Source organism: Muntiacus reevesi, chromosome 4 (assembly GCF_963930625.1).
Source record: "Muntiacus reevesi chromosome 4, mMunRee1.1, whole genome shotgun sequence".
Lineage (NCBI taxonomy): Eukaryota > Metazoa > Chordata > Mammalia > Artiodactyla > Cervidae > Muntiacus > Muntiacus reevesi.
Genome location: NC_089252.1, coordinates 60901379 through 60927226, shown reverse-complemented (window position 1 = coordinate 60927226; position 25848 = coordinate 60901379). Strand labels below are relative to the sequence as shown.

The following is a 25848-nucleotide window of genomic DNA, read 5'->3' as shown; positions in this document are numbered from 1 at the left end:
CGCTTCAGTTGTGTCTGACGGCAAGAATACTGGAGTGGGTTGCCATTTCCATCTCCAACCTAGATTCCATATATATGCATTAATATATATGATATTTGTTTTTTGTTTTTCTGACTTACTTCACTCCGTATAATAGGCATTATGTTCATCCACCTTGTTAGAACTGACTCAAATGAGTTTCTTTTTATGGCTGAGTACCATTGTATACGTACCACGGCTTCTGTATCCATTCCTCTGTCGATGGACATCCAGGTTGCTTCCATGTCCTAGCTATTGTAAATAGTGCTGCAATGAACATTAGAGTTTGTATGTCCTTTTCAGTTATGGTTTTCTCAGAGTATATGCCCCGTAGTGGGATTGCTGGGTCATATGGTACTTTTATTCCTAGTTTTTTAAGGAATCTTCATACTGTCTTCCATAGTGGCTGTATCAAGTTACATACCCACCAACAGTGCAAGATGGTTCCTTTTAAGCCACACCTTTCCAGCATTTACTTTTTATAGATTTGATGATCACTATTCTGACCAGCATGAGTTGATACCTCATTGTAATTTTGATTTGCGTTTTCTGTAATAATGAGCGATGTTGAGCATCTTTTCATGTGTTTTTCAACCATCTGCATATCTGCTTTGGAGAAATGTCTGTTTAGGTCTTCCACCCAGTTTTTGATTGGATTTTTCTGGTATTGAGTTGCATGAGCTGCTTGTATATTATTGAAGTTAATCTGTTGTGTTTGTTTTATTTGCTATTATTTTCTCCCATTCTGAGGGTTGTCTTTTCACTTTGTTTATAGTTTCCTTTGCTGTGCAAAATATTTTAAGTTTAATTAGATACTACTTGTTTATTTTTGTTTTTATTTTTTAATATATTTTTAATTGAAGGATAGCTGCTTTACTGAACTTCGTTGTTTACTGTCAAACCTCATCATGAACCAGCCATAGGTACACATATACCCCCTCCCTTTTGAACCTCCCTCCCATCTCCCTCCCCAGCCCACCCCTCTAGGTTGATACAGAGCCCCTGCTTGAGTTTCCTGAGACACACAGCAAATTCCCGCCAACTATCTATTTTACATATGGTACTGTAAGTTTCCATGTTACTCTTTCCATACATCCCACCCTCTCCACCCCTCTCCCCATGTCCATAAGTCTATTCTCTATGTCTGTTTCTCCATTGCTGCCCTATAAATAAATTCTTCAGAACCATTTTTCTAGATTCTGAATATGTGCATAAGAATGTGATATTTATCTTTCTTTTTCTGACTCACTTCACTCTATAACAGGTTCTAGGTTCATCCACCTCATCAGAACTGACTCAAATGCATTCATTTTTATGACTGAGTAATACTCCATTGTGTGTATGTACCACAACTTTATCCATTCATCTATTGATGGGCATCTGAGTTGCTTACATGGTCTAGCTATTGTAAATAGTGCTGCAGTGAACAATGGTATACATGGGTCTTTTTCAACCCTGGTTTCCTCAGGGTATATGCCTAGGAGTGGGATTGCTGGGTCATATGGTGGTTTTATACCTAGTTTTCTAAGGAATCTCCATACCATCTTCCATATTGGCTGTATCAAGCTACATTCCCACCAACAGTTCAAGAGCATTCCCTTTTCTCCACACCCTCTCCAGCATTTATTGTTTGTTGATGGCCATTCTGACAGGTGTGAAGTGATATCTCATTGTGGTTTTGATTTGTATTTCTCTAAAAATGAGCCATGTTGAGCATCTTTTCATGTGTTTGTTAGACATTTATATGTCTTCTTTGGAGAAATGTCTGTTTACACCTTTTTCCCACTTTTTGATTGGGTTGTTTGTTTTTCTGGTATTGAGTTGTATGAGCTGCTTGTATATTTTGGAAATGAATCCTTTGTCAGTTGTTTCATTTGCTATTATTTTCTCCCATTCCCAGGGTTGTCTTTTCACATTGCTTATAGTTTCCTTTCCTGTGCAAAATCTTTTAAGTTTAATCAGGCCCCACTTCTTTACTTTTGTTTTAATTTCTGTTACTCTGGGAGGGTCATAGAGGATTTTGCTTTGATTCATGTCATCGATTGTTCTGCCTATGTTTTCCTCTAAAAGTTTTATAGTTTCTGGTCTCACAGTTATGTCCTTAATCCATCTGAGTTTATCTTTGTGTATGGTGTTAGGAAGTGTTCTAATTTCATTCTTTTACAGGTAGCTGTCCAGTTTTCCCAGCACCATTTATTGAAGAGGCTGTCTTTGCCTCATTGTATATTCTTGTCACCTTTGTCAAAAATAAGTTACCCATAGGTGCATAGGTCTATTTCTGGGCTTTCTATCTTGTTCCTTTCATCTATAATTCAGTTTTTGTGCCAGTACCATACTGTCTTGATAACCACAGCTTTGTAGTATAATCTGAAGTCAGGAAGGTTGATTCCTCTAGCTCCATTCTTCTTTCTCAAGACTGCTTTGGCTATTTGGGTTCTATTGTGTTTCCACATGAATCGTGAAATTTTGTTCTAGTTCTGTGAAAAATGCCGTTGGTAATTTGATAGGGATTGCATTAAAGCTGTAGATTGAGTTTGGTAGCATACTCATTTTGACAATATTGATTCTTCCTACCCAGAAACATGGAATATCTCTCCATCTTTTTATGTTGTCTTTGATTTCTTTCTTTGTTGTTTTATAATTTTCTGTGTACAATTCTTTTTTCTCCTTAGATAAGTTTATTCCTAGATATTTAATTCTTTTTGTTGCAATGGTGAATGAGATTGATTCCTTAATTTCTTTCTGATTTTTCGCTGTTAGTATATAGAAATGCAAGTGATTTCTGTGTATTGATTTTGTATCCTGCAACTTTGCTAAATTCACTGATTAGCTCTAGTAATTTTCTGATACTATCTTTAGGGTTTTCTGTGTACAGTATCATGTCATCTGCAAACAATGAGAGCTCTACTTCTTCTTTTCCTATTTGGATTCCTTTTATTTCTTTTCCTTCTCTGATAGCTTTAGCTAGGACTTCCAGAACTATGTTGAATAATAGTGGTGAAAGTGGACACCCTTGTCTTGTTCCTGATCTTAGGGGGAATGCTTTCAGTTTTTCACCATTAAGAATGTTTGCTGTAGGCTTATTATATATGGCCTTTACTGTGTTGAGATAGGTTCCTTCTATGCCCATTTTTTGAAGAGTTTTAATCATAAATGGGGGATTAATTTTGTCAAAGGCTTTTTCTGTATCTATTGAGATGATCAAATGGTTTTTATCTCTCAATTTGTTAATATAGTGTATTACATTGATTGAAATGCATATATTGAAGAATCCTCACATTCCGGGAATAAACCAAACTTGATCATAGTATATGAGCTTTTTGATGTGTTGCTGAATTCTGTTTCCTAAAATTTTGTTGAGGATTTTTGCATCTATATTCATCAGTGATATTGGCCTGTAGTTTTCTTTTTTGTGTGTTGTCTTTGTCTGGTTTTGGTATCAGGGTGATGGTGGTCTTATAGAATGAGTTTGGAAGTGTTCCTTCCTCTGAAATTTTTTGAGAGTTTTAGAAGGATAGGCATTACTCTTCTGTAAATGTTTGATAGAATTCTCCTGTGAAGCTGTCTGGTACTGGGCTTTTGTTTTTTGGGAGATTTTTGATCACAGCTTCAATTTCAGTGCTTGTAATTGGTTTGTTCATAATTTCTATTTCTTCCTGGTTCAGTCTTAGAAGATTGAACTTTTCTAAGAATCTGTCCATTTCTTCCAGGTTATCCATTTTATTGCCATACAGTTGTTCATAATAGTCTCTTATATGCCTTTGTATTTCTACACTGTCTGTTGTAACCTCTCCTTTTTCATTTCTAATTTTCTTGATTTGATTCTTTTTTTTTTTTTCCTTGTTGAGTCTAGCTAAAGGCTTGTCAATTTTGTTTATCTTCACAAAGAAACAGATTTTAATTTTATTAATCTTTACTGTTGTTTCTTTCATTTCTTTTTCATTTATTTCTGCTCAGATTTTCATGATTTCTTTCTTTCTACTAATTTTGGGGATTTTTTTTTTTTGTTGTTATTCTTTTTCCAGTTGTTTTAGGTGTAAAGTTAGGCTGTCTATTCGATGTTTTTCTTGTTTTTTGAGGTAGGATTGTATTGCTATAAACTTCCCTCTTAGAACTGCTTTTGCTGCATCCCATAGGTATTGAGTTGTGATTTCATTGTCATTTGTTTCTAGAAATTTTTTTATTTCCCTTTGTTTTGTTCAGTAACCTGCTTGTTATTTAGAAATATGTTGTCTAATCTCCATGTGTGTGTTTCTTACAGTTTTTTTCTTGTAATTGATATCTAGTCTCATAGCATTGTGGTCGAAGAAGATGCTTGATACGATTTTAGTTTTCTTACATTTACTGAGGTTTGATTTGTGACCCAAGATGTGGTCTATCCTGGAGAACGTTCCATGTGCACTTGAGAAGAACATGTATTCTTCAGCATTTGGTTGGAATGATGGTCCTGAAGATATCAGTGAGATCCAACTTGTCTAATGTATCTTTTAAGACTTGTGTTTCCTTATTAATTTTCTGTTTTGATGATCTGTCCATGTGTGATTGGGGTGTTAAAGTCTCCTACTATTATTGTGTTACTGTCAATTTCTCCTTTTATGTCTGATAGGGTTTGTCTTGTGTACTGAGGTGCTCTTATGTTGGGGGCATAGATATTTACAATTGTTATGTCTTCCTCTTGGATTGATGCTTTGATCATTGTATAGTGTCCTTCCTTATCTCTTATAATCTTTATTTTAAGGTTTATTTTTTTCTTTCTTTTATTTATAAAGAAAATGTGTCTTTTTTTTACATGTACGTGTGTTCCCCATACTGAACCCCTCTCCCACCTCCCTCCCCATCCCATCCCTCAGGGTCTGATATGAGGATTGCTACTCCAGCTTTCTTTTGTGTCCTATTTGCATGGAATATATTTTTCCATCCTCTCACTTTCAGTCTATATGTGTCTTGAGGTCTGAAGGGGGTTTCTTGTAGACAACACATATATGGGTCTTGTTTTTATATCCATTCAGCCAGTCTATGTCTTTTGGTTGGAGCATTTAATCCATTTACATTTAAAATTATTATTGATATATATGTTCCTATTGCCATTTTCGTAATTGTATGGGGTTGATTTTGTAAATCTTTTTCTTCTCTTGTATTTCTTGACTGTATAAGTCCATTTAACATTTGTTGTAAAGCTGGTTTGGTGGTACTAATTCTCTTCACTTTTGCTTTTTATTTCTCCATCAGTTTTGAATGAGATCCTTGCCTGGTTCGATAATCTTGGTTGTAGACTTTTCCCTTTCAGTACTATAAATATATCCTGCCATTCCCTTCTGGCCTGCAGAGCTTCTGCTGCAAGATCAGCTGTTAAGTATATGGGGTTTCCCTTGTATGTTACTTGCTGCTTCTCCCTTGTTGCTTTTAATATTCTTTCTTTGTGTTTAGTTAAACTTTCTTTGTTAGTTTGATTAGTATGTGTCTTGGTGTGTTTCTCCTTGGGTTTATCCTGTATGGAACTCTTTGTGTCTCTTGAACTTGATTGACTATTTCCTTTTCCATGTTGGGGAAATTTTCAACTATAATCTCTTCAAAAATTTTCTCATGCCCTTTCTTTTTGTCTTCTTCTGGGACCCCTGTTATTCGAATTCTGGTGCATTTAATGTGGTCCCAGAGGTGTCTGAGACTATCCACAGTTCTTTTCATTCTTTTTACGTTTTTTCTGCTCTTCAGAAGTTATTTCCACCATTTTATCTTCCACCTCACTGATTTGTTTTTCTGCTTTAGATATTTTGCTATTGATTCCTTCTAGAGTATTTTTGATTTCAGTAATTGTGTTGTTTTTCTCTGCATGTTTATTCTTTAATTCTTCTAGGTCTTTGTTAATTGATTTTTACATTTTCTGCATTTTGGTTTCAAGGTTTTTGATAATTTTTAGTATCATTATTCTGAATTCTTTTTCAGGTAGTTTGTGTATTTCCTCTTCATTTATTTGGACTTCTGTGTTTCTAGTTTGTTCCTTCATTTGTGTAGTATTTTTCTGCTTTTTCATTATTTTTTTAACTTGTTGTGTTTGAGTTCTCCTTTTCTCAGTCTTCAAAGTTGAATTCTTTCTTCCTTTTGGTTTCTGCCTTATAAGGTTGGTCCAGTGGTTTGTGTGAGCTTCTTATAGGGTGAGATTTGTATTGAGTTTTTGTTTGTTTGTTTTTCCTCTGATGGGCACGGCTGAGTGAGGTGGTAATCCTGTCTGCTGATAATTGAGTTTGTATTTTTGTTTTGTTTGTTGTTTAGATGAGGTGTCCTGCACAGGATGCTATTGGTGGTTGTGTGATGCCGGGTCTTGTATTACAGTGGTTTCCTTTCTGTGAGTTCTCACTATTTGATACCCTCTAGGGTTAGTGCTCTGGTAGTCTAGGGTCTTGGAGTCAGTGCTCCCACTCCAAAGGCTCAAGACTTGATCTCTTGTACTGTGAACTGGGACAGCAATCACATCTCTTAGGGTTTTAGTTTTCTTCTTCAACCTCCATAAGCTTTGGTTCCTTCATAAGTGAAACCAGATCTCTCAAGAAACCAGGGAAGGCAGTTTTTCTTAGGCAGGACACTGAAGCACCACCTCTCGGAGTTCACTGTCTTCCTGGAAACTCAGCCTATTTTTATTTTTATTTCCATTACTCTAGAGGGTGAATCATAGACGATCTTGCTGTTGTATATGTCAAAAAGAATTCTGTCTGTGTTTTTGCTAACAGTTTTATAGTTTTTGTTCTTACATTTACATCTTTAACCATTTTTAGTGTATCTTTGTGTATGTTCGGAAGTGTTCTAATTTCATTCTTTTACCTGTAACTGTCCAGTTTTTTAATTACCACTTAGTAAAGAGATTGTCTTTTCATCATTGTGTATTCTTGCCTCCTTTGTCAAAAATAAGGTGCCCATATTTGCTTGGGTTTATGTCTGAGCTTTCTATCTTGTTCCATTGGGCCATATTTCTGTTTTTGTGTTGGTACCATACTGTTTTGATTACTGTAGCTTTGTAGTATAGTGTGAATTCAGAAGGGTGATTCTTCCAGCTCAATTCTTTCTAAAGATTGTTTTGAATATTTGGGGTCTTTGTGTTTCTGTATGAATTGTGAAATATTTTATTCTTGTTATGTGAAAAATGCCATTGGTAATTTGATAGGAATTGCATTGAATTGGTAGATTGCTTTGGGTAGTGCAAGTCTGTTTTTGCAATACTGAGTCTTCCAGTCCAGGAACATAGTATCCTCTTCATCTGTTTATGTTTTCTTTAATTTCTTTCATTAGTATCTTAGAGTTTTCTATATACAGCTCTTTTGTCTCTTTAGGTAGGTTTATTTCTTATTGGTGCAGTGGTAAATGGGATTGTTTCTTTAATTTCTCTTTCTCATTTTTCATTGTTAGCATATAGGAATGCAAGTGATTTCTGTATATTGATTTTGTATCCTGCAACTTTACTAAATTCACTGATTAACTCTAGTAATTTTTTTGTGTGACATGTTTAGGGTTTTCAATGTATAGATAGTATCATGTTGTCTGCAAACCATGAGAGTTTTACTTCTTTTCCAGAGTGGATTCCTTTTATTTCTTTCTTCTCTGATTGCCATGGCTAGGACTTCCAAAACTATGTTGACTAGTAGTGGTGAATTGGCACCCTTGTCTTAGTCATGATCTTAGAAGAAATGTTTTTAAGTTTTTCACCATTGAGAATAATGTTTGCTTTGGGTTTATTGTTCATTTCGGTTCAGTTGCTCAGTCATGTCTGACTCTGTATGACCCCATGCACTGCAGCATGCCAGGCTTCCCTGCCATCACCAACTCCCAGACCTTACTCACATTCATGCTCATCGAGTTGGTGATGCCATCCAACCATTTCATCCTCTGTTGTCCCCTTCTTCTCCCACGTTCAATCTTTCTCAGCATCAGGGTCTTTTCAAATGAGTCAGTTCTGGTATATGATATATGGCCTTTATTCTGTTGAGGTAATCTCCATCTATGTCCATTTTCTGAAGAGTTTATCATACACGGGTGCTGAATTTTGTCAAAAGCTTTTTTTGTGTCTGTTGAGTTTTTTGTCTGTTAGCATTTGCTTTATGTATTGAGGTGCTCCTGTGTTGGGTGCATAAATATTTATAATTGATACATCTTCTTGGATTAATCCATTATGTGGTGTTCTTTATCTCTTGTAATATTCTTTATTTTAAGGTCTATTTGTCTTATATGAGAATTGCTACTCTAGCTTTATTTTGATTTCCATTTTCATGGAATATCTTTTTCCCTACTCTCACTTTCAGACTGTATGTGTCTCTAGGTCTGAACTAGGTCTCTTGTAGACAGCATGTATATGGGTCTTCTTTTTGTATCCATTCAACCAGTCTATATCTTTTGGTTAAAGCATTTAAGTCATTTACAGTTAAAGTATTTATTGATATACATGTTCCTATTTGCATTTTCTTAATTGTTTTGGATTTCTTTTTGTAGGTCTCTTCCTTCTCTTGTATTTCCTCCGTATAGAAGCCCCTTTAACATTTGTTATAAAGGTGGTTTGGTGGTGCTCTTTAACTTGTGCTTGTCTGTAAAGCTTCTGTTTTCTCCCTCAATTTTGAATGAGATCCTTGCTGGTAGAGTATTCTTAGGTGTAGATTTTTCCCTTGCAGTACTTAAACTGTGTCCTGCCATTCCCTTCTGGCCTGCTGAGTTTCTGCTGGAAGATCAGTGGTTTATTGTGTGGGGTTTCCCTTGTGTGTTACTTGTTGCTTTTTCATTACTGCTTTTAATATTTTTTCTTTGTTTTTAATCTTTGTTAGTTTGATGTATGTTTCTCAGCGTGTTTCTCCTTGGGTTTATTCTGGATTGGTATCTCTGTGCTTGTTGGAGTTGATCGACTATTTCCTTTCCCATGTTAGGAAAGTTTTCGACTAGAGTCTTTTCAAAAATTTTCTTAGACTCTTTCATTTTCTCTTCTTTTTCTGGGACCCCTATAATTCGAATGTTGGTGCTTTTAATATTATCCCAGAGGCCTCTGAGACTGTCCTTAGTTCTTTCCATTCTTTTTTCTTTATTCTGCTCTCTAGCAGTTATTTCCAGCATTCTTTCTTCCAGCTCACTTACCTGTTCTGCTTCAGTTCTGTTCTGCTATTGATTCCTTCTAGAGTATGTTTAATTTCAGTAATTATGTTGTTCGTTTATGTGTGTTTGTTCTTTATTTCTTCTAAGTTCTTGTTAAGTGCGTTCGTTGATTCTTGTATTTTCTCCATTCTATTTTCAAGGTTTTGTGTCATCTTTACTCTTGTCACGCTGAATTCTTTTTCGGATAGTTTGCCTATTTCCTCTTTGTTTATTTGGTCTTCTGAGCTTTTACCTTGTTCCTTCATTTGCAGAGTATTTCTCTGTCTTAATTAATTTTTTCTAACTTCCTGTGTCTGAGGTCTACTTTCCCCAGGCTGTAGGGTCACAGTTCCCCCTTTTGGTCTCAACCCTTAGTGGCTGGATTGGGTTCGGTGCTTTGCGTAGGCTTCTTGTGCCTGTGTTCTGGCGGGTAGGCCTGGGTGAGGTGGCATGCTTGGCGTGTCTGTGGGAAGCCTGTCTGCTGTTTTTGTCTTGTTGTTTGGGTGAGGCATCCTGCACTGGGTGCTTCTGGCAGTTAGATGAGGTCAGGTCTTGGACACAGGTGGACGCCTTCGTGTGAGTTCCCAGTAGTTAAGACTCCCTGGTGTCAGGAGTTCTCTGCAGTCTAGTGTCCTGGGCTCAGTTTCCCCAGCCCAAGGTTCAAACCTGACTTCAGGGAACCAAGATCCTACAGGCCATTTTTTATGGCATTAAAGAAAATTAAACAAGCACACTAAAACAAACAAAAAGCGAACCCCAGACAGAAGATAAATGGACAGTCAGCCAATAATAACAAAAACAAAGGAGCACACACACACATGCACACACACACAAAACCCCAGAATAGTCCAAAGAAAACAAAGTACAAGACAGTGACCTGGCAAGCAAAGAAAGCCAGGAATGATATCAACCAATTAAAGACAAAACTAACTAAAACACAAACCAGAAAACAAGACCAAAGGAGATTACCAACTAGGGAATAGAGCAAAGAAAACCAAACAAATTAACAAGCATGGTGAAATAGAGAAAAGGAAGAAAACAAAAGAAAATAGAACTATATAGGAAAAAAAAAAAAATATATATATATATACACACATGTTCTTTTCCTGCTGAAAAGAACATATATACACAGTATATATATGTATATATACAAGTATATAACAAGTATATAAAAGTATACATATATACAAGTATATAACATATATACACATATATATACAAATATATACATATATACAAGTATATACGTATATGCTTGTATATATATACAAGTATATAACATATACAAGTATATACATATATACAAGTATATATATATATACACATATATACAATTATATACATATATGCAGGTATATAACATGTATAAATATATATCAGTTCGGTCGCTCAGTTGTGTCCAACTCTTTGTAACCCCATGGACTGCAGCATGCCAGGCTTCCCTGCCATCACCAACTCCCAGAGCTTACTCACACTCATGTCCATAGAGTTGGTGTTGCCATCCAACCATCTCATCCTCTGTCATCCCCTTCTTCTCCTGCCTTCAGTCTTTCCCAGCATCAGGGTCTTTTCCAGTGAGTCAGTTCTTCACATCAGGTGGCCAAAGTAGTGGAGTTTCAGCTTCAGCATCAGTCCTTCAATGAATATTCAGGACTGATTTCCTTTAGGATGGACTGGTTGGATTTCCTTGCAGTCCAAGGGACTCTCAAGAGTCTTCTCCAACACCACAGTTCAAAAGCATCAGTTCTTCAGCGCTCAGTTTTCTTTATGGTCCAACTCCCACATCCATACATGACTACTGGGAAAACCATAACTTTGACTAGACGAGTCTTTGTCAGCAAAGTACTGTCTCTGCTTTTTAATATGCTGTCTAGGTTGGTCATAGCTTTTCTTCCAAGGAACAAACATCTTTTAATTTCATGGCTGCAGTCACTATCTGCAGTGATTTTGGAGCCCAAGAAAATAGTCCGTCACTGTTTCGCCATCTATTCGCCATCATTTCGCCATCTATTTGCCCTGACGTGATGGGACCAGATGCCATGATCTTAGGTTTTTTGACTGTAGAATTTTAAGCGAACTTTTTCAGTCTCCTATTTTATCTTCATCAAGAGGCTGTTTCTTTTCTCTTTGCTTTCTGCCACATGGTGTCATCTGCATATCTGAGGTTATTGATATATTTCTCCTGGCAATCTTGATTCCAGCTTGCACTTCATCCAGCCTGGCATTTTGCATGATGTACTCTGCATATAAGTTAATAAATATATATATAGCATATATATAAACATATATATAACATATATAGAAACATATAAAAATATAACATTTATATATGTATATAGCATAAATATAAACATATATATAAAAGAATAACTATAGCAGGAAAAGAACAATATGAGAAACAAACAAAATTTTAAAAGGAAAAAGAAAATACCCCACAGAAACCCAAAAATTCAACACAGAGGTAGAATTATATAATGGAAATAAAAAGTGTGATTTTTAAAAAAGTTCTCACAAGGTTAAACAGAGTTAATAAAAAAAAAAAAAAGAAACAGCAACTACAACACAAAATATAGAAGAGAAAAAAATCCAGAACAAATCAAAATATAAGCATAATAATAAATATTTTTCTTGGATCTCAGCTGTCAGTATCCTCACCACTGTGAGTTCCAGCCCACCTCTGCATCCATAGGAGGCCCTCCAATGCTGGGCTGGTCTCTGGACCTTCTGTGGGGACAGCTCATACTGTAATCTTGCCCTACTCCTATGTGTTTTTTCCTCCACTATCTACCCTTGCTATAACTTGGGCGTTTTCTTTTGTGAGAACATTCATTGTCCTTTTTATATATTCCATAGATACAGAGTCCGCCTAGATTGTGTGGATTTGATCTATATCTTGTACAGCCGGTGGGAAGGTTTTCAATCCTCTTCCTCGCCACACTGCCCCTGGGGTTTAACTGTTGTTTTATCTCAACTTCTGCATGTCGGTCATCTACAGGAGCTGGAGGACCATGCGTGGAAGTGGCACAGCTGCTTGGATTGTGGGGACCCTGGCAGCACCAGGTACGCAGGGGTGCCGGTGACCACAGGAGCAGGAGATAGCGCTCTTAGGGTTTTCTCTAGCCTCTGGCAGCTCTGCCCCAGTGAGGATCAAGCGTGCCCTTTGTAAATTTTTTATCAGACTTCAACAGGGCCCCCCTGTACCTTGTGCCTCTGTCTGTGGTGCTAAGCACGAGACCAGCCAGTGTCTCGGAGCCTCCCTCCATTAGACTGTGGGTGCCCTAGCTAACTGGGCTGAAGCTGACTGGGGTGAACTGAATGCAGCCTCAAGGCACGTTGATGAAGGTAAAAGAAGCACCAGATTCCAGCACAGGATGGAGAGAGTCATCAGGCTGATTTTCTTGGGGACCCCCACCACCGTTTCACAGAAGATTGTGTACTTATTGGTCCATAACAGACCACCTAGAGTTATTACCACAATAAGTAAAACAAGGGTACTTAATTTGCAGGTGGGATTATTTCTGTTAGTGAAGCCCTCATTTGCCAGCTTGCTATTCAGAGATCCCAGCGCAGCCTCCACTGAATAGGAGGAGGGTAGAATTTAGATAAACTCTTCAGTGCTTTGAATCCCTTAGAGCTTGCTCTTGACCACCACGTGTCCAAAGTCACAGGTGGCTTCAGTTCTCTCAAAATTGATCAGTGTTGTGATACTGATTCTTTGAATTTGGAACAGAGGAAGGACGTTCAATTTTATCAAACAGTGGCATCATGATTCTTCCTATACAGTGGAGATAGATGTAGAATAATTTATGTCAATATGAGGATTATTATTTGACATTAACAAGGATTTGTTCTTTGGGGCCTGCTTAGATCTTGGCTCACTATGGATAACTATATATAGGAGGGCTTAACTACATTTATCAAAGAAGGCAATGGCACCCCACTCCAGTCCTCTTGCCTGGAAAATCCCATGGACAGAGAAGCCTGGTAGGCTGAAGTCCATGGGGTCACTAAGAGGCGGACATGACTGAGTGACTTCACTTTCACACATTGGAGAAGGCAATGGCAACCCACTCCGGTGTTCTTGCCTGCAGAATCCCAGGGACGGGGGAACCTGGTGGGCTGCCGTCTATGGGGTCACACAGAGTCGGACACGACTGAAGTGACTTAGCAGCAGCAACTACATTTATAAATATCATAGTCCTTGAATGACAGACCACTAGGATTCTTTCCTGAGTACAGACAACTTACAAGCCTTCCCAGTTTAAATCTTAAGATTCTCTCACTTGGATTGTGCTTGACAGTAAATGTTTTCTTGCATTCCTGGAGGTTCTGCTTTGTCAATAGTTTATACATTGAATGTTGCTGCTCTCTACTCTCCCTTCAGGAAATAGATAGCTTTACTACTAATGCTTCCATGAGCTCAGTGAGGGCCCAATGTTTGCCAGAACATGGTGGAGCATCCTGGCTGTTGAGGACACCATCAGTGACAGCAAGTAGCTGGCTGATCTCTCCTAACAAGTGTATTTCCTGTTTTGGTAGATGGTCAGTTTTTAAGAAGTCATGGTAATATCTTTATAGAATGGGTTGAGCTACTTTGGGAGGTAGACATAAAACCCTGAAATGGGTTTTTTTTTTTTTTTTTCTTCCCTTGTTTACTTTACAAACTCTTTTTGGAAAGGGGCTTATTATTTTAAGGAGATTTTAGAAAACTGCATACAGCAGTTTTCCAAAATGTAAGGTATTATATATTTAGAATCTTTGTTTTCAAGATATTTTGCTTCGCTTAAATGATAAATGATCACAGTAAAAATGAGCCTTGGAAGTCATTTGTTCCAGAGAAGTAAGAAAGCTGGCTTCAGGATGCATATTTCCAAATAGAGTACTAACTGGCTATGGGATTCCTGGAGCCATATCCCAGTCTGGCCAGGCATTTTGAGGTATTCAATCTTAATTAGTTCATCAGGCTGTCTCATACATTCAGCAGGGATGAGAGTCCATCCTGCTTTAGAAGAAAGGACGCTGAGATCCAGGCCAAGTGACAATGTGGTTGGTGAGTGGCCATCAGAATTGGAATACAGTTCTTTAGGTTCTAATCCATCCTTCCTCTATGGGTGGATTCATCCTGGCCCTGGTGCAGTGGAACCTGGCATCGTGCCTTCTTCCCACTTTTCTCCATGCTGCCATCTGCCTGTCTATGGGGTTGCCTCTGACAGTCCAGCCCTGTTGGGGAGTATTCTGGAAAGCACCCTCACTCACCTTTACAAATGCCCATTTTGACCACATCTGCAATGTTTGAGCTGTCTGACAATACCCTGAATCCTGTGTTTATGCTGATTTGGAAACTGGAATCAGTAGGCTAACTGTGGCTCTGCTGGTAGACTTTCACTTGGTAGGACCTGGCTCTCCATGCTGGGTGGGTTCCAGCAGAAATCTCCCTCTGCATGTCCTACCTGGAGAACCTAATCTCCATTCTCACCACTAGGTCTCTCAGATGCTTGTGCAAGGTGACTTTAACACTGGTGCTGAGTTACCCAGCTTTTACTGGAGGAGAGGCTCAACGGTGGAAAGGATCAGGACCCCCCAGTCCTCTTTCAGTTTTACAGTTAATGAAATTGTCTTATAATTAATGAAACATGACTTGTGTTCTTCGTATTATTCAGCTGTAAAATGATATGATGATGTGTTAACTTTGGTGAGGTACCATATATATGTGTTTTTGCCCTATTGATAAAAGCTGTTGTAAAAGTCCAGCATCCAAAAGTAGTGAAGAAGTTGCCTGGATATTAGCAAATTTCAAGAATTTAAATGGTAGGTAGCTAGCTCAGTTTAACAGAGATTTTTCTCTTCTGTCTCAGGAAATATAACTGTAACATTTTCTTCGAGAATATTTTATAAAGGAACACACTGGGTTAATATTTAAAAAATAGATCGTATTTGAGTGGCTTTAGTGATAAGTGATGAAAGGTCATCACCAGAATAGTCAACAAGCACCAGTGGGTTTACTAGACACCCCAGCAAGTGCTGGGAAGAGACTGGGGGTGGTCTGAGCAAGAGTGGGTGGAAAAGGGCGACCTTGGCATCTTTGGGCAGCAGGAGGGGAGGGTGTTTTTGTAAGTCTCTTGTGTTAATCCCAGCTCTCTCTGTGTGGTTGCTTCCAACAAAGTGGTAGCCTGTGTAAGAGCTCCATGGTGGAATTCAGGGAATCTCTCCAAGCTTGAGAAAGTGGGTTTTTAAAAAATCCTTTTTATTTTTTTTCTTTTCTTTTTGCTTCAAATATGCTTTATTTTTAAAAGATAGAACCTGGAAATAACCTAGTGTGTTACTCACTGAACTGTGTCCAGCTCTTTGCAACCCCATGGGCTGTAGCCTGCCAGGCTTCTCTGTCCATGGAATTCTCCAGGCAAGAATACTGGGGTGAGTTGCCATTTCCTTCTCCCAGGGATCTTCCCAACCCAGGGATCTAACCTGGGTCTCCCACATTGCAGGCAGATTCTTTACCATCTGAGCCACCAGGGAAGCCATGGAAACAACCTAAATGTTCGTTAACAATTGATGGATAAGCAACTGTATAACATCCATACACAGGGAAACATTACTCAATGCAAAATGGAACAATATGTTGATATTCCTGACAACAGTAAATAATCTCAAAACAATTATGCTTACTGATAGAAGGTAAAAAAAAAAAAAAAAAAACCTCATGCTGTATTACATTTATATAAAATTCTGGAAAATTCAAACTAATGTATTATGAAATGAAATAAATCAATAGTTGCATCTGGATAGGGAGGACAAGAAGAGATCATTAAGGGGCATAAGAAAATTTTTGTGGGTAATGATATGTTCATTACCTTAATTTTGTGATATTATAGGTACACACATATGTTAAAATGCATCATATTGTACAATTTAAGTGTTGTTGTTTAATCACTAATTTGTGCCTGACACTTTGCGACCCCACTGACTATAGCCTGCTAGCCTCCTCTGTCCATGGGATTCTCCAGGCAAGAATACTGGAGTGGGTTGCCATTTTCTTCTCCAGACTTTGTATTTTGAATATGAAAAACATTTACATGATTCAAAAATCAACCTATATAAAACAGTATACTCGGGGACTTTCTTGATGGTCCAATGGTTAAGACTTCGTACTTCTACTAAGGGGGCACAAGTTTGATCCCTGGTCAGGGAACTAAGATCCTACATGCCACGCAGTGTGGCCACAAAAAAAGTATATTCACAGAATCCCCATTTCTGCACCAGCCTCTGCCACTCCTCTGCCACCTCCCCTATAGGACAAGTATTCTCATTACTTTTCACCATACCTTTCCTGTGGTTCTTTTTGTAAAAAAATTAACCAAATGTACAAGTTTCCTTTTTCATAAAAATTAGTGTGCTACATGTGCCCTTCTTAATTTGCTTTTTCACGGCACTGCATTGTACAAATCATTTCATTCAGGTTCTGAGAAACTTCATTTTTGTTGGCTGCTTAGTCCTCCATTGTATGGACATACTGTTCCCTATCTGATCAGCCTGCTGTGAGTATGTATTTACATTGTTTCTAGAATTTCATTATTAGAAATAATGCCACCATACATAACCTTGTGCATGTGGCGTTCCATCTTTGTGGAGAGGAAATCAGTGAAAGAGAAAGGCAACCATAGTTTTGCAGAGATTGCTCTTCCTTCCCAACAACCACATGTGGGAGTGTCTCAGAGTTGTGCTGTCTCACAATTCAGGTTGTTATTTAACCTGCTGTAGCTCCGAAACTCATGCTCCCATGGGTTCTGCTAGACATGTGTGTGCATCTTCCTATCACCCACGCTGCTGCTAAGTTCAGAGGAGGCCCAAACTGGGAACCCGCCTTCCCAAGCCTCTCACCTGCTAATGGTGGAACTGGTAGCAGGTCTGATGTCAGCCTGTCCTCCAGTCATACAGCAACATGGGGGCATGGGAGGTGGACAAAGCAAGTGCTTCAGGGTAATGTTGATTAATCTAGGAGAAACCACACTGTAAAGAAAGGTGGTTTTGAGCAAGACACCCCTGAGGGGTCCCAGTGTTTAATCTGTAAAATGGCATTCCTCATACTGACATACCAATAAAAAAATCCTAAAAGGCAACAGTGATACTATTTTTGTTGTTCCCTTAAGAGTTAGGAGATGTGGTGCTTGGGTCCAAAAATGTGGCTGCTTTGAAAAGGAGGTCTTCAGGTAAAGGGCTGTTCCACAGTGGACGCTGAGGGCAGCATCTCAGGTCCTGCCTGCTGAGGCCCTGCCGGCCCTTGCTCCTGGGCCCTTGGGTCTGAGTCTCCAGTGAGATGCCCGTGGGGGTGACCAGAGAAGCGAAAAGTGGGGAGTTGGACTTGGCTCTGGTGTCCCAAGATTCAGGACTGGCATTAGGGACACCATTTCTTGACTGTGTGTGGAACTTGAGTGTCGAATTCCAAGAAAGTGTGTCTGTCTCCAGTGGTGATGGATAATGAAGAAGAGACATTGGAAATGCCACCTGGAAATGAGACCTGGTTTCTCAATTTATCACAGAAGACTCTAGTGAAATGAATTGTAACTTAGGGTACAGACCTGAAATTACTCTTCCCTGACAAGATAAATTGATTTCTTTAGCTGTCTGAACTTCGATTCTTGAATTGGACAGAAGCTAACCTAGGCTAAATTAAACTCATTTTCCATTAATAAATCTGGGTTACTTCAGGCTGCCCTAATGTGCTTCTTAGTGTCTTAAAGCATATATGTATTTTTAAAATCCAGTGTTTCATGCCCTTTTCACAACTCATTGAATTTAGCCAGCCTAGTACATAACATTCATACTCACCTCTCCCTTGGCATTCTGCTGTAGATTTGGGGTGTGTTTCTGAACTTCTGCAGCTGTCAGGCAGACTGAGGTAGAAGGGCATCAGCATACACCCCGGGAGAGGGGTGAACAACACAGTTGGTCCCCGCCTTGCCCAAAGAGAGCTTTGCTTTCACTGTGCCTTTTCCTGCTGGTACTTCTGCATTGTAATATTTTGAAGATGTTATTTACATATGGGAGTCAATGAACTGGGTCATGAAAGTAGGAAGTTGTGTATTTTTTAAAAATAATGGTATGAGTGGAGTAATTTTAGAAAAGCCTTGCTCAACTCGGCCAGAGCATTTCTGCTTGGAGCTCTTGCTTGCAGTTGGTGCCCCTGGCTTTCTGCCACTTGTCAGGCGTTGGAGATACTGAACTCCCCAGGGTGGAATCACATCTGCTCAGCCCTGCCATCTGGAAAATTCAGCCTCAGCTTCCTTGGAAAGCACAGGGAAGTCCCTCCTTGTTCCCCTCTCCATCTTTCTCATCCATGGGAAGGACCGAGGGCAGGGCCCCCACTGATTGTATCAGGTCAACTCTGCCTCACAGATCTGGCAGGCATAGGTGCCCACTGGGGAATATGCCTTTTGGAATCCTGTAGACCATTGAACAACATGCGTTTGAACTGCATGGCTCAACTTAAACGTGATTTTTTTTTTCAATAGTAAATACAACAACACTACATGATCAGTGGAGCCATGGTGACGGAGGACTGACCCATAAGTTCAAAGTGAATTTTCAACTGTGTGGAGGGTGGGTGCTCTGAACCACCACATTGTTTGAGAGTCAGTATATCCTGAAATATAAAGATCTAGAAATGTTAAAACTCTGGGAGATGTTTTTCAAAAACAAAAATTAGGCGGAATCTGTGTAATTATTGCTAGCATCTTTAGATATTTGAAGTATCATACCATGTGAATTTTAAAAAATGGATTGTTTTTAACTTGCATTTTAATGAATTATTCATCCCCTTGTACTTAGAAAAGCTAGAAAAAAATGATAGGGAAATCGATGTTTTCTTCTCTTTCAAAAATTTTGAAGAAATAAAAAGTCATGTAGCGGGTGAATCTCCCTCTGACTCATTGTCCCTCCGATGCCTGTTTCTCACACTTTAAGCTGCCTTCACTCATCCTTCCTTGTTTTTTTTGCGTGAGATCTCAACAGTATGCAAATGAGTTTTCACTGACGAATCTTTTCTTCCTTCTATTTCCAGTGCACAGAGGCCAAAAAACATTGCTGGTATTTTGAAGGACTCTATCCCACTTATTATATGTAAGTATTGGCACTTACCTGTGGTCACATCTTTCTCGGGGAATTATTTCTTTCATAGATCACAGGAGTGGTTATGGGATAGGGCAGACCCAGCCTTGGGCGGCCTCTCGCCCTGGTTTCACCTGCCTGTGCCCCTGAATGAGCGGGCAACCCCCCCCTAAGGACTCAGACCAGCTGCCCTGAGGACAGTGTAGCAGTCTGAGTGCTCTGTTCTGTGAGGCATGTTAGCTTGTATGTGATTGGTGAGGGCAGAAGGTCTAAGCAAGGCCCACGTTGTATTGATGTATACACATCTTCCTAAGCAAAGCGAGCAGAGGTGGTGGGAAAGAACTCTGAGCTTGAACAGGGCAGGAAAAGTACTTAGTCTGATGTGAGTGTGAGAGAGAGAGAGAGAGATGGGCGATCACAAGGGGCACCTGGCCCTGGCGCCTCTAGGCAGGCGCAGTCAGCCCTGCATGTCTGCAGGTTATGCCTCTCTAGGCAGGCGCAGTCAGCCCTGCATGTCTGCAGGTTATGCCTCTCTAGGCAGGCGCAGTCAGCCCTGCATGTCTGCAGGTTATGCCTCTCTAGGCAGGCGCAGTCAGCCCTGCATGTCTGCAGGTTATGCCTCTCTAGGCAGGCGCAGTCAGCCCTGCATGTCTGCAGGTTATGCCTCTCTAGGCAGGTGCAGTCAGCCCTGCATGTCTGCAGGTTGTGCTTCTTCCAGTGCCCTCAGCACCCGCCAGCATCGCTTTTATTGAAGCCTTACTGCCTTTGTTTTTCTGTATTTTTAATATCTGCTGTGGCAGCCACTAGCTTCACTGACACACCTGCCTAGGTGGCCAGATTAACTGTCTAGATTATCAATTACTACTTTTGATTATGTTTCGAAGTTCCATAAGTTTCAAGTGGAATGCGCCAAAGCAATTTTCCCCCAAAAACCCTTGTATTGAATTTTGTTAAGCATGAAAAATTTTAGTAATGCATATAATTGTTATAGCAGAAACATTATTTTCTAGTATATGGGGAGATTGAACAGGAGATGCTATACATAATAGCAAAGAGGGTTATTTCTTAACTGGCCAAGATGTATATTTTTCTTACCTGTCATTCTTCAGTTTTTAATCTTGAAGAGACCAGCATATGTGGAGAAGGCTGCTGGGTTGTGAATGGGAATGGAATACAGGTAAAGGGCAGTTTTTCTGCCTTGGTTTCATATTGAAAAGCAGGAGTCATTAGTGACCCAAAAGGTGTAGTCCTGGCAGAAATACTCTGCAGCTGCAGAAAGACAAAATCTACTTGAAAGATAAAGTAGCAGCAAAAGGGCTTTGGTTCTAGTTACAGAGTTGTCATCTTGAAGAAAAATGATTGTGGAATAACAGGGAGACGAAAGATTTGGTTCCTAGTACAGTGAATTTTCCTTGCAAAGCTTTAGTGCTTTTTAAAAAAATTGTTTTACAATATTGTGTTGATTTCCGCCATACATCAACATAAATCAGTCATAGGTGTACATATGTCCCCTCCTGCTTGAACCTCCTTCCAACTTCCCATCACATCCCACCCCTCTAAGTTGTCACAGAGCCCCAGTTCAAGTTCCCTGAATCATATACCAAATTGCCACTGGCTATTTATGTTATATATGGTAGTGTGTATGTTTCCCTACTACTGTCTCCATTCATCCCACCCTCTGCTCCACCCTCTTCCGTATCTACAAGTCTGTTCTCTGTGTCTGCATCTCCATTGCTGCCCTGCGAATAGGTTCATCAGTAGCATCTTTCTAAATTCCATATACATGTGTTAATCTTCGATACTTGTTTTTCTCTTTTGGACTTACTTCACTCTATATAATAGGCTCTAATTTCATCCACTTTATTAGAACTGAGTCAAATGTGGTCTTTTTTATGGCTGAGTAATATTCTGTTCTATACATGTATCACAGCTTCTTTATCCATTCATCTGCCAATGAACATCTAGGTAGCTTCCATGTCCTAGCTATTGTAAATAGTGCTGCAATGAATATTGGGGTATGTATGACTTCTTCAGTTATGGTTCCTCATGGTATATACCCAGTAGTGGGATTGTTGGGTCATATGGTAGTTTTATTCCTAGTTTTTAAAGGAAGCTCCATACTGTCTTCCATAGTGGCTGTATCAATATATATTCCCACCAACAGTGCAAGAGGGTTTCCTTTTCTCCACACCCTCTCCAGCATTTTATTTGTAGATTTTTTAACATTTATTTGGAGAAGGCAATGGCACCCCACTCCAGTACTCTTGCCTGGAAAATCCCATGGATGCAGGAGCCTGATATGCTGCTGTCCATGGGGTCACTAAGAGTCGGACATGACTGAGCAGCTTCACTTTCACTTTTCACTTTCATGCATTGGAGAAGGAAATGGCAACCCACTCCAGTGTTCTTGCCTGGAGAGTCCCAGGGATGGGGGAGCCTGGTGGGCTGCCGTCTATGGGGTCGCACAGAGTCGGACACGACTGAAGCGACTTGGCAGCAGCAGCAGCAAACATTTCTTTATTTTTTAGTTGAAGGATAATTGCTTTACAGAATTTTATTTTCTGTGAAACATTAGCATGAATGAGCCATAGGTGTACATATGTCTCCTCCCTCTTGAACCTCTCTCCCATCTCCCTCCCCATTCCACCCCCCTAGGTTGTTGCAGAGTCCTTGTTTGAGTTCTCTGAGCCATGCAGCAGATTCCCATTGACTATCTGTTTTACATATGATACTATAGGTTTCCATGTTATTCTCTCCATTCTTCTCACTCTCTTCTCCCCTCTCCCTGTGTCCGTAGGTCTGTTCTCTATGTCTGTGTCTCCACTGCTGCCCTGCAAATAGGTTCATCAGTACCATCTTCCTAGATTCCATGGGTGTGCGTTAGTGTATGATATTTATCTTTCTCTTTCTGACTTACTTCGTTCTATACAATATACTCTAGGTTCATCCACCTCATTAGAGCTGACTCAGATGCATTCCTTTTTATGGCTGAGTAATATTCCATTGTGTGTATGTACCACAACTTCTTTATCTGTTCATCTATTGATGGACATCAAGATTGCTTGCCTGTCTGTTCCAGCTATTGTAAATAGTGCTGTAATGAACATTGGGGCACATGTGTCTTTTTCAATTTTGGTTTCCTCAGGGTATATGCCTGGTAGTGGGATTGCTAGGTCGTATGGTGGTTATATTCCTGTTTTTTTTAAGGAATCTGCATACCATCTTCCATAGTAACTGGATCAATTTACATTCCCAACAGTGCAAGAGGGTTCCCTTTTCTCCATACCCTCTCTAGCACTTTTTGTTTGTAGACTTTTTGATGATGTCCATTCTGACCAGTATGAGGTGATATCTCATTGTAGTTTTGATTTGCATTTCTCTACTAATGAGTGATGTTGAGCATCTTTTCATGTGTTTGTATGTGTAAGCCATCTGTATGTCTTCTTTGGAGAAATGTCTGTTTGAGACTTCCACCCACTCTTTGATTGGCTGTTTTTCTGATATTGAGTTGCATGAGCTACTTGTACATTTTGGAAGTTAATTCTTTGTCATTTGTTTCATTTGCTAGTATTTTCTCCTATTCTGTGGTTTGTCTTTTCACTTTGTTTATAGTTTCCTTTGCTGTGCAAAATCTTTACGTTTAATTAGTTCCCATTTGTTTTTATCTCCATTGCTCTAGGAGATGATTCACAGAGGATCTTGCAGTGATTTATGTCATAGGGTGTTCTGCCTATGATTTCCTCTAACAGTTTTACAGTTCTAGTCTTTCTACATGATGTCCATGTGTAGAGTTTTATCTTGTGTTGTTGAAAGAGGGTGTTTGCAAGAAAAAGAAATGCAAAAAAGCAAAATGGCTGTCTGAGGTGGCCTTACATATAGCTGTGAAAAAAGGAAAAGTGAAAAGCAAAGGAGAAAAGGAAAGATATACCCATTTGAATGTGGAGTGCCAAAGAATAGCAAGGAGAGATAAGAAAGCCTTCATCTGTGATCAGTGCAAGGAAATAGAGGAAAACAATAGAATGGAAAAGACTACAGATCACTTCAAGAAAATTAGAGATACCAAGGGAACATTTCATGCAAAGATGGGCTCAATAAAGGACAGAAATGGTATGGACCTAACAGAAGCAGAAGATATTAACAAGAGGTGGCAAGAATATACAGAAGAATTGTACAAAAATACATCTTTACAACCCAAATAATCACAATGGTGTGATCACTCACCTAGAGCCAGACATCCTGGAATGTGAAATCAAGTGGGCCTTAGAAAGCATCGCTATGAAAAAGCTAGTGGAAGTTATGAAATTCCAGTTGAGCTATTTCAAATACTAAAAGATGAGACCGTGAAAGTGCTGCACTCAATATGCCAGCAAATTTGGAAAACTCAGCAGTGGCCACAGGACTGGAAAAGATCAGTTTTAATTCCAATCCCAAAGAAAGGCAATGCCAAAATATGCTCAAACACATTCTGAGTGCACAATTGCACTCATCGCACATGCTAGGAAAGTAATATTCAAAATTCTCCAAGCCAGGCTTCAGCAGTATGTGAACTGTGAGCTTCCAGATGTTCCAGCTGGTTTTACAAAAGGCGGAGGAACCAGAGATCAAATTGCCAACATCCGTTGGATCATTGAAAAAGAAGAGAATTCCAGAAAAACATCTGTTTCTGCTTTATTGACTATGCCAAAGCCTTTGACTGTGTGGATCACAGTAAACTGTGGAAAATTCTGAAAGAGATGGGCATACCATACCATCCGACCTGCCTCTTGAAAAACCTGTATGCAGGTCAGGAAACAATAGTTATAACTGGACATGGAACAACAGACTGGTTCCAAATAGGAAAAGGAGTCCATCAAGGCTGTATATTGTCACTGTGCTTCTTTAACGTGTATGCAGAGTACATCATGAGAAACACTGGGCTGGAGGAAGCACAAGCTGGAATCAAGATTGGTGGGAGACATATCAATAACCTCAGACATACAGATGACACCACCCTTATGTCAGAAAGTGAAGAGGAACTAAAGAGCTTCTTGATGAAAGTGAAAGAGGAGAGTGAAAAAGTTGACTTAAAGCTCAACATTCAGAAAACTAAGATCATGGCATCTGATCCCATCACTTCATGGCGAATAGATGGGGAAACAGTGGCAGACTTTATTGTTTGGGGTTCCAAAGTCACTGTAGATGATGACTACAGCCATGAAATTAAAAGACACTTACTCCTTCTGAGAAAAGTTACGACCAATCTAGACAGCATATTAAAAAGCAGAGATGTTACTTTGCCAACAAAGGTCCATCAAGTCAAGACTATGGTTTTTCCAGTAGTCATGTATGGATGTGAGAGTTGGGTTATAAAGAATGCTGAGCACCAAAGAATTGATTCTTTTGAACTATGGTATTGGAGAAGACTCTTGAGAGTCCCTTGGACTGTAAGGAGACTGAGCCAGTCCATCCCAAAGGAAATCAGTCCTGAATATTCATTGGAAGGACTGACACTCCACTACTTTGGCCACCTGATGTGAAGAACTGACTCATTAGAAAGATTGAAATCAGAAGGAGAAGGGGACGGTGGGATGAGATGGTTGGATGGCATCACCGATTCAATGGGCATGAGTTTGAGTAAACTCCAGGATTTGGTAACAGGTAGGCAGACCTGGCGTGCTGCAGTCCATGGGGTCACAAAGAGTCAAACATGACTGAGGGACTGAACTGAAGTGGACTGAGTGTCCTTTCTCCTCTCTTGTAATACTCTATATGTTAAGTTCTGTTTTGTCTTATATGAGAATTGTTACTCTGGCTTTCTTTTGACCTACGTTTGCATGGAATATCTTTTCCCATACTCTCACTTTCAATCTGTATGTCTCTATAGGTCTGAAGCAGTTCTCTTGTAGACAGCATATATGTGGGTCTTGTTTTTTTTTTTTTATCCATTCAGCCGTTCCGTGTCTTTTGGTTGAAATGTTTAAACCGTTTTCATTTAAAGTAATTATTGATATATTTGTTTCTATTGGCATTTTTGTAATTGTTTTGAGTTGGTTTTTGTAAGTCTTTTTTTTCTCTTGTATTTCCTTCCTATCAAAGTCCCTTTAATATTTATTATAAAGCTGGTTTGGTGGTGCTGAATTCTCTTATCTTTTGCTTGTTTGTGAAGCTTTTGTTTTCTCCCTCAATTTTGAATGAGATCCTTGCCAGGTAGAGGTGTCTTGGTTGTAGATTGTTTTCCCTTTCGGTACTTTAAATACATCCAGCCACTCCCTTCTGGCCTGCAGAGTTTCTGCTGAATGATCAGCTGTTAATCGTGTAGGGGTTCCCTTGTATGCTACTTTTTGCTTTTCACTTGCTGCTTTTAATTATGTTTTGTTTTGTTTAATCTTTGTTAGTTTGATTAGTATGTGTCTCAGCGTGTTCTCCTTGGGTTTATCCTGTATGAGTATTTCTGTGCTTCACGGACTTGACTATTTCTTTTTCCATGTTAGGGAAGTTTTTGACTATAGGCTCTTCAAAGATTTTCTAGACCCTTTTTCACTTCTGTGCATGCACACATGCTCAGTCGTTTCTGTCATGTCCAACTCTGACCTTATAGACCATAGCCCACCAGGCTCCTCTGTTCATGAGATTCTCCAGACAAGA

The 25848-nt window shown here is 39.3% G+C and overlaps 1 protein-coding gene across 1 annotated transcript in view; it reads left to right on the top strand.

Moving 5' to 3' along the window:
- Positions 1-25848, top strand: part of VOPP1 (VOPP1 WW domain binding protein) — a 158277-nt gene that overhangs the window by 59565 nt on the left and 72864 nt on the right. The window contains exon 2 of the mRNA XM_065935223.1: positions 19178-19236. Coding sequence (XP_065791295.1) covers positions 19178-19236 — 59 coding nt within the window. The remainder of the gene's footprint in view (positions 1-19177; positions 19237-25848) is intronic.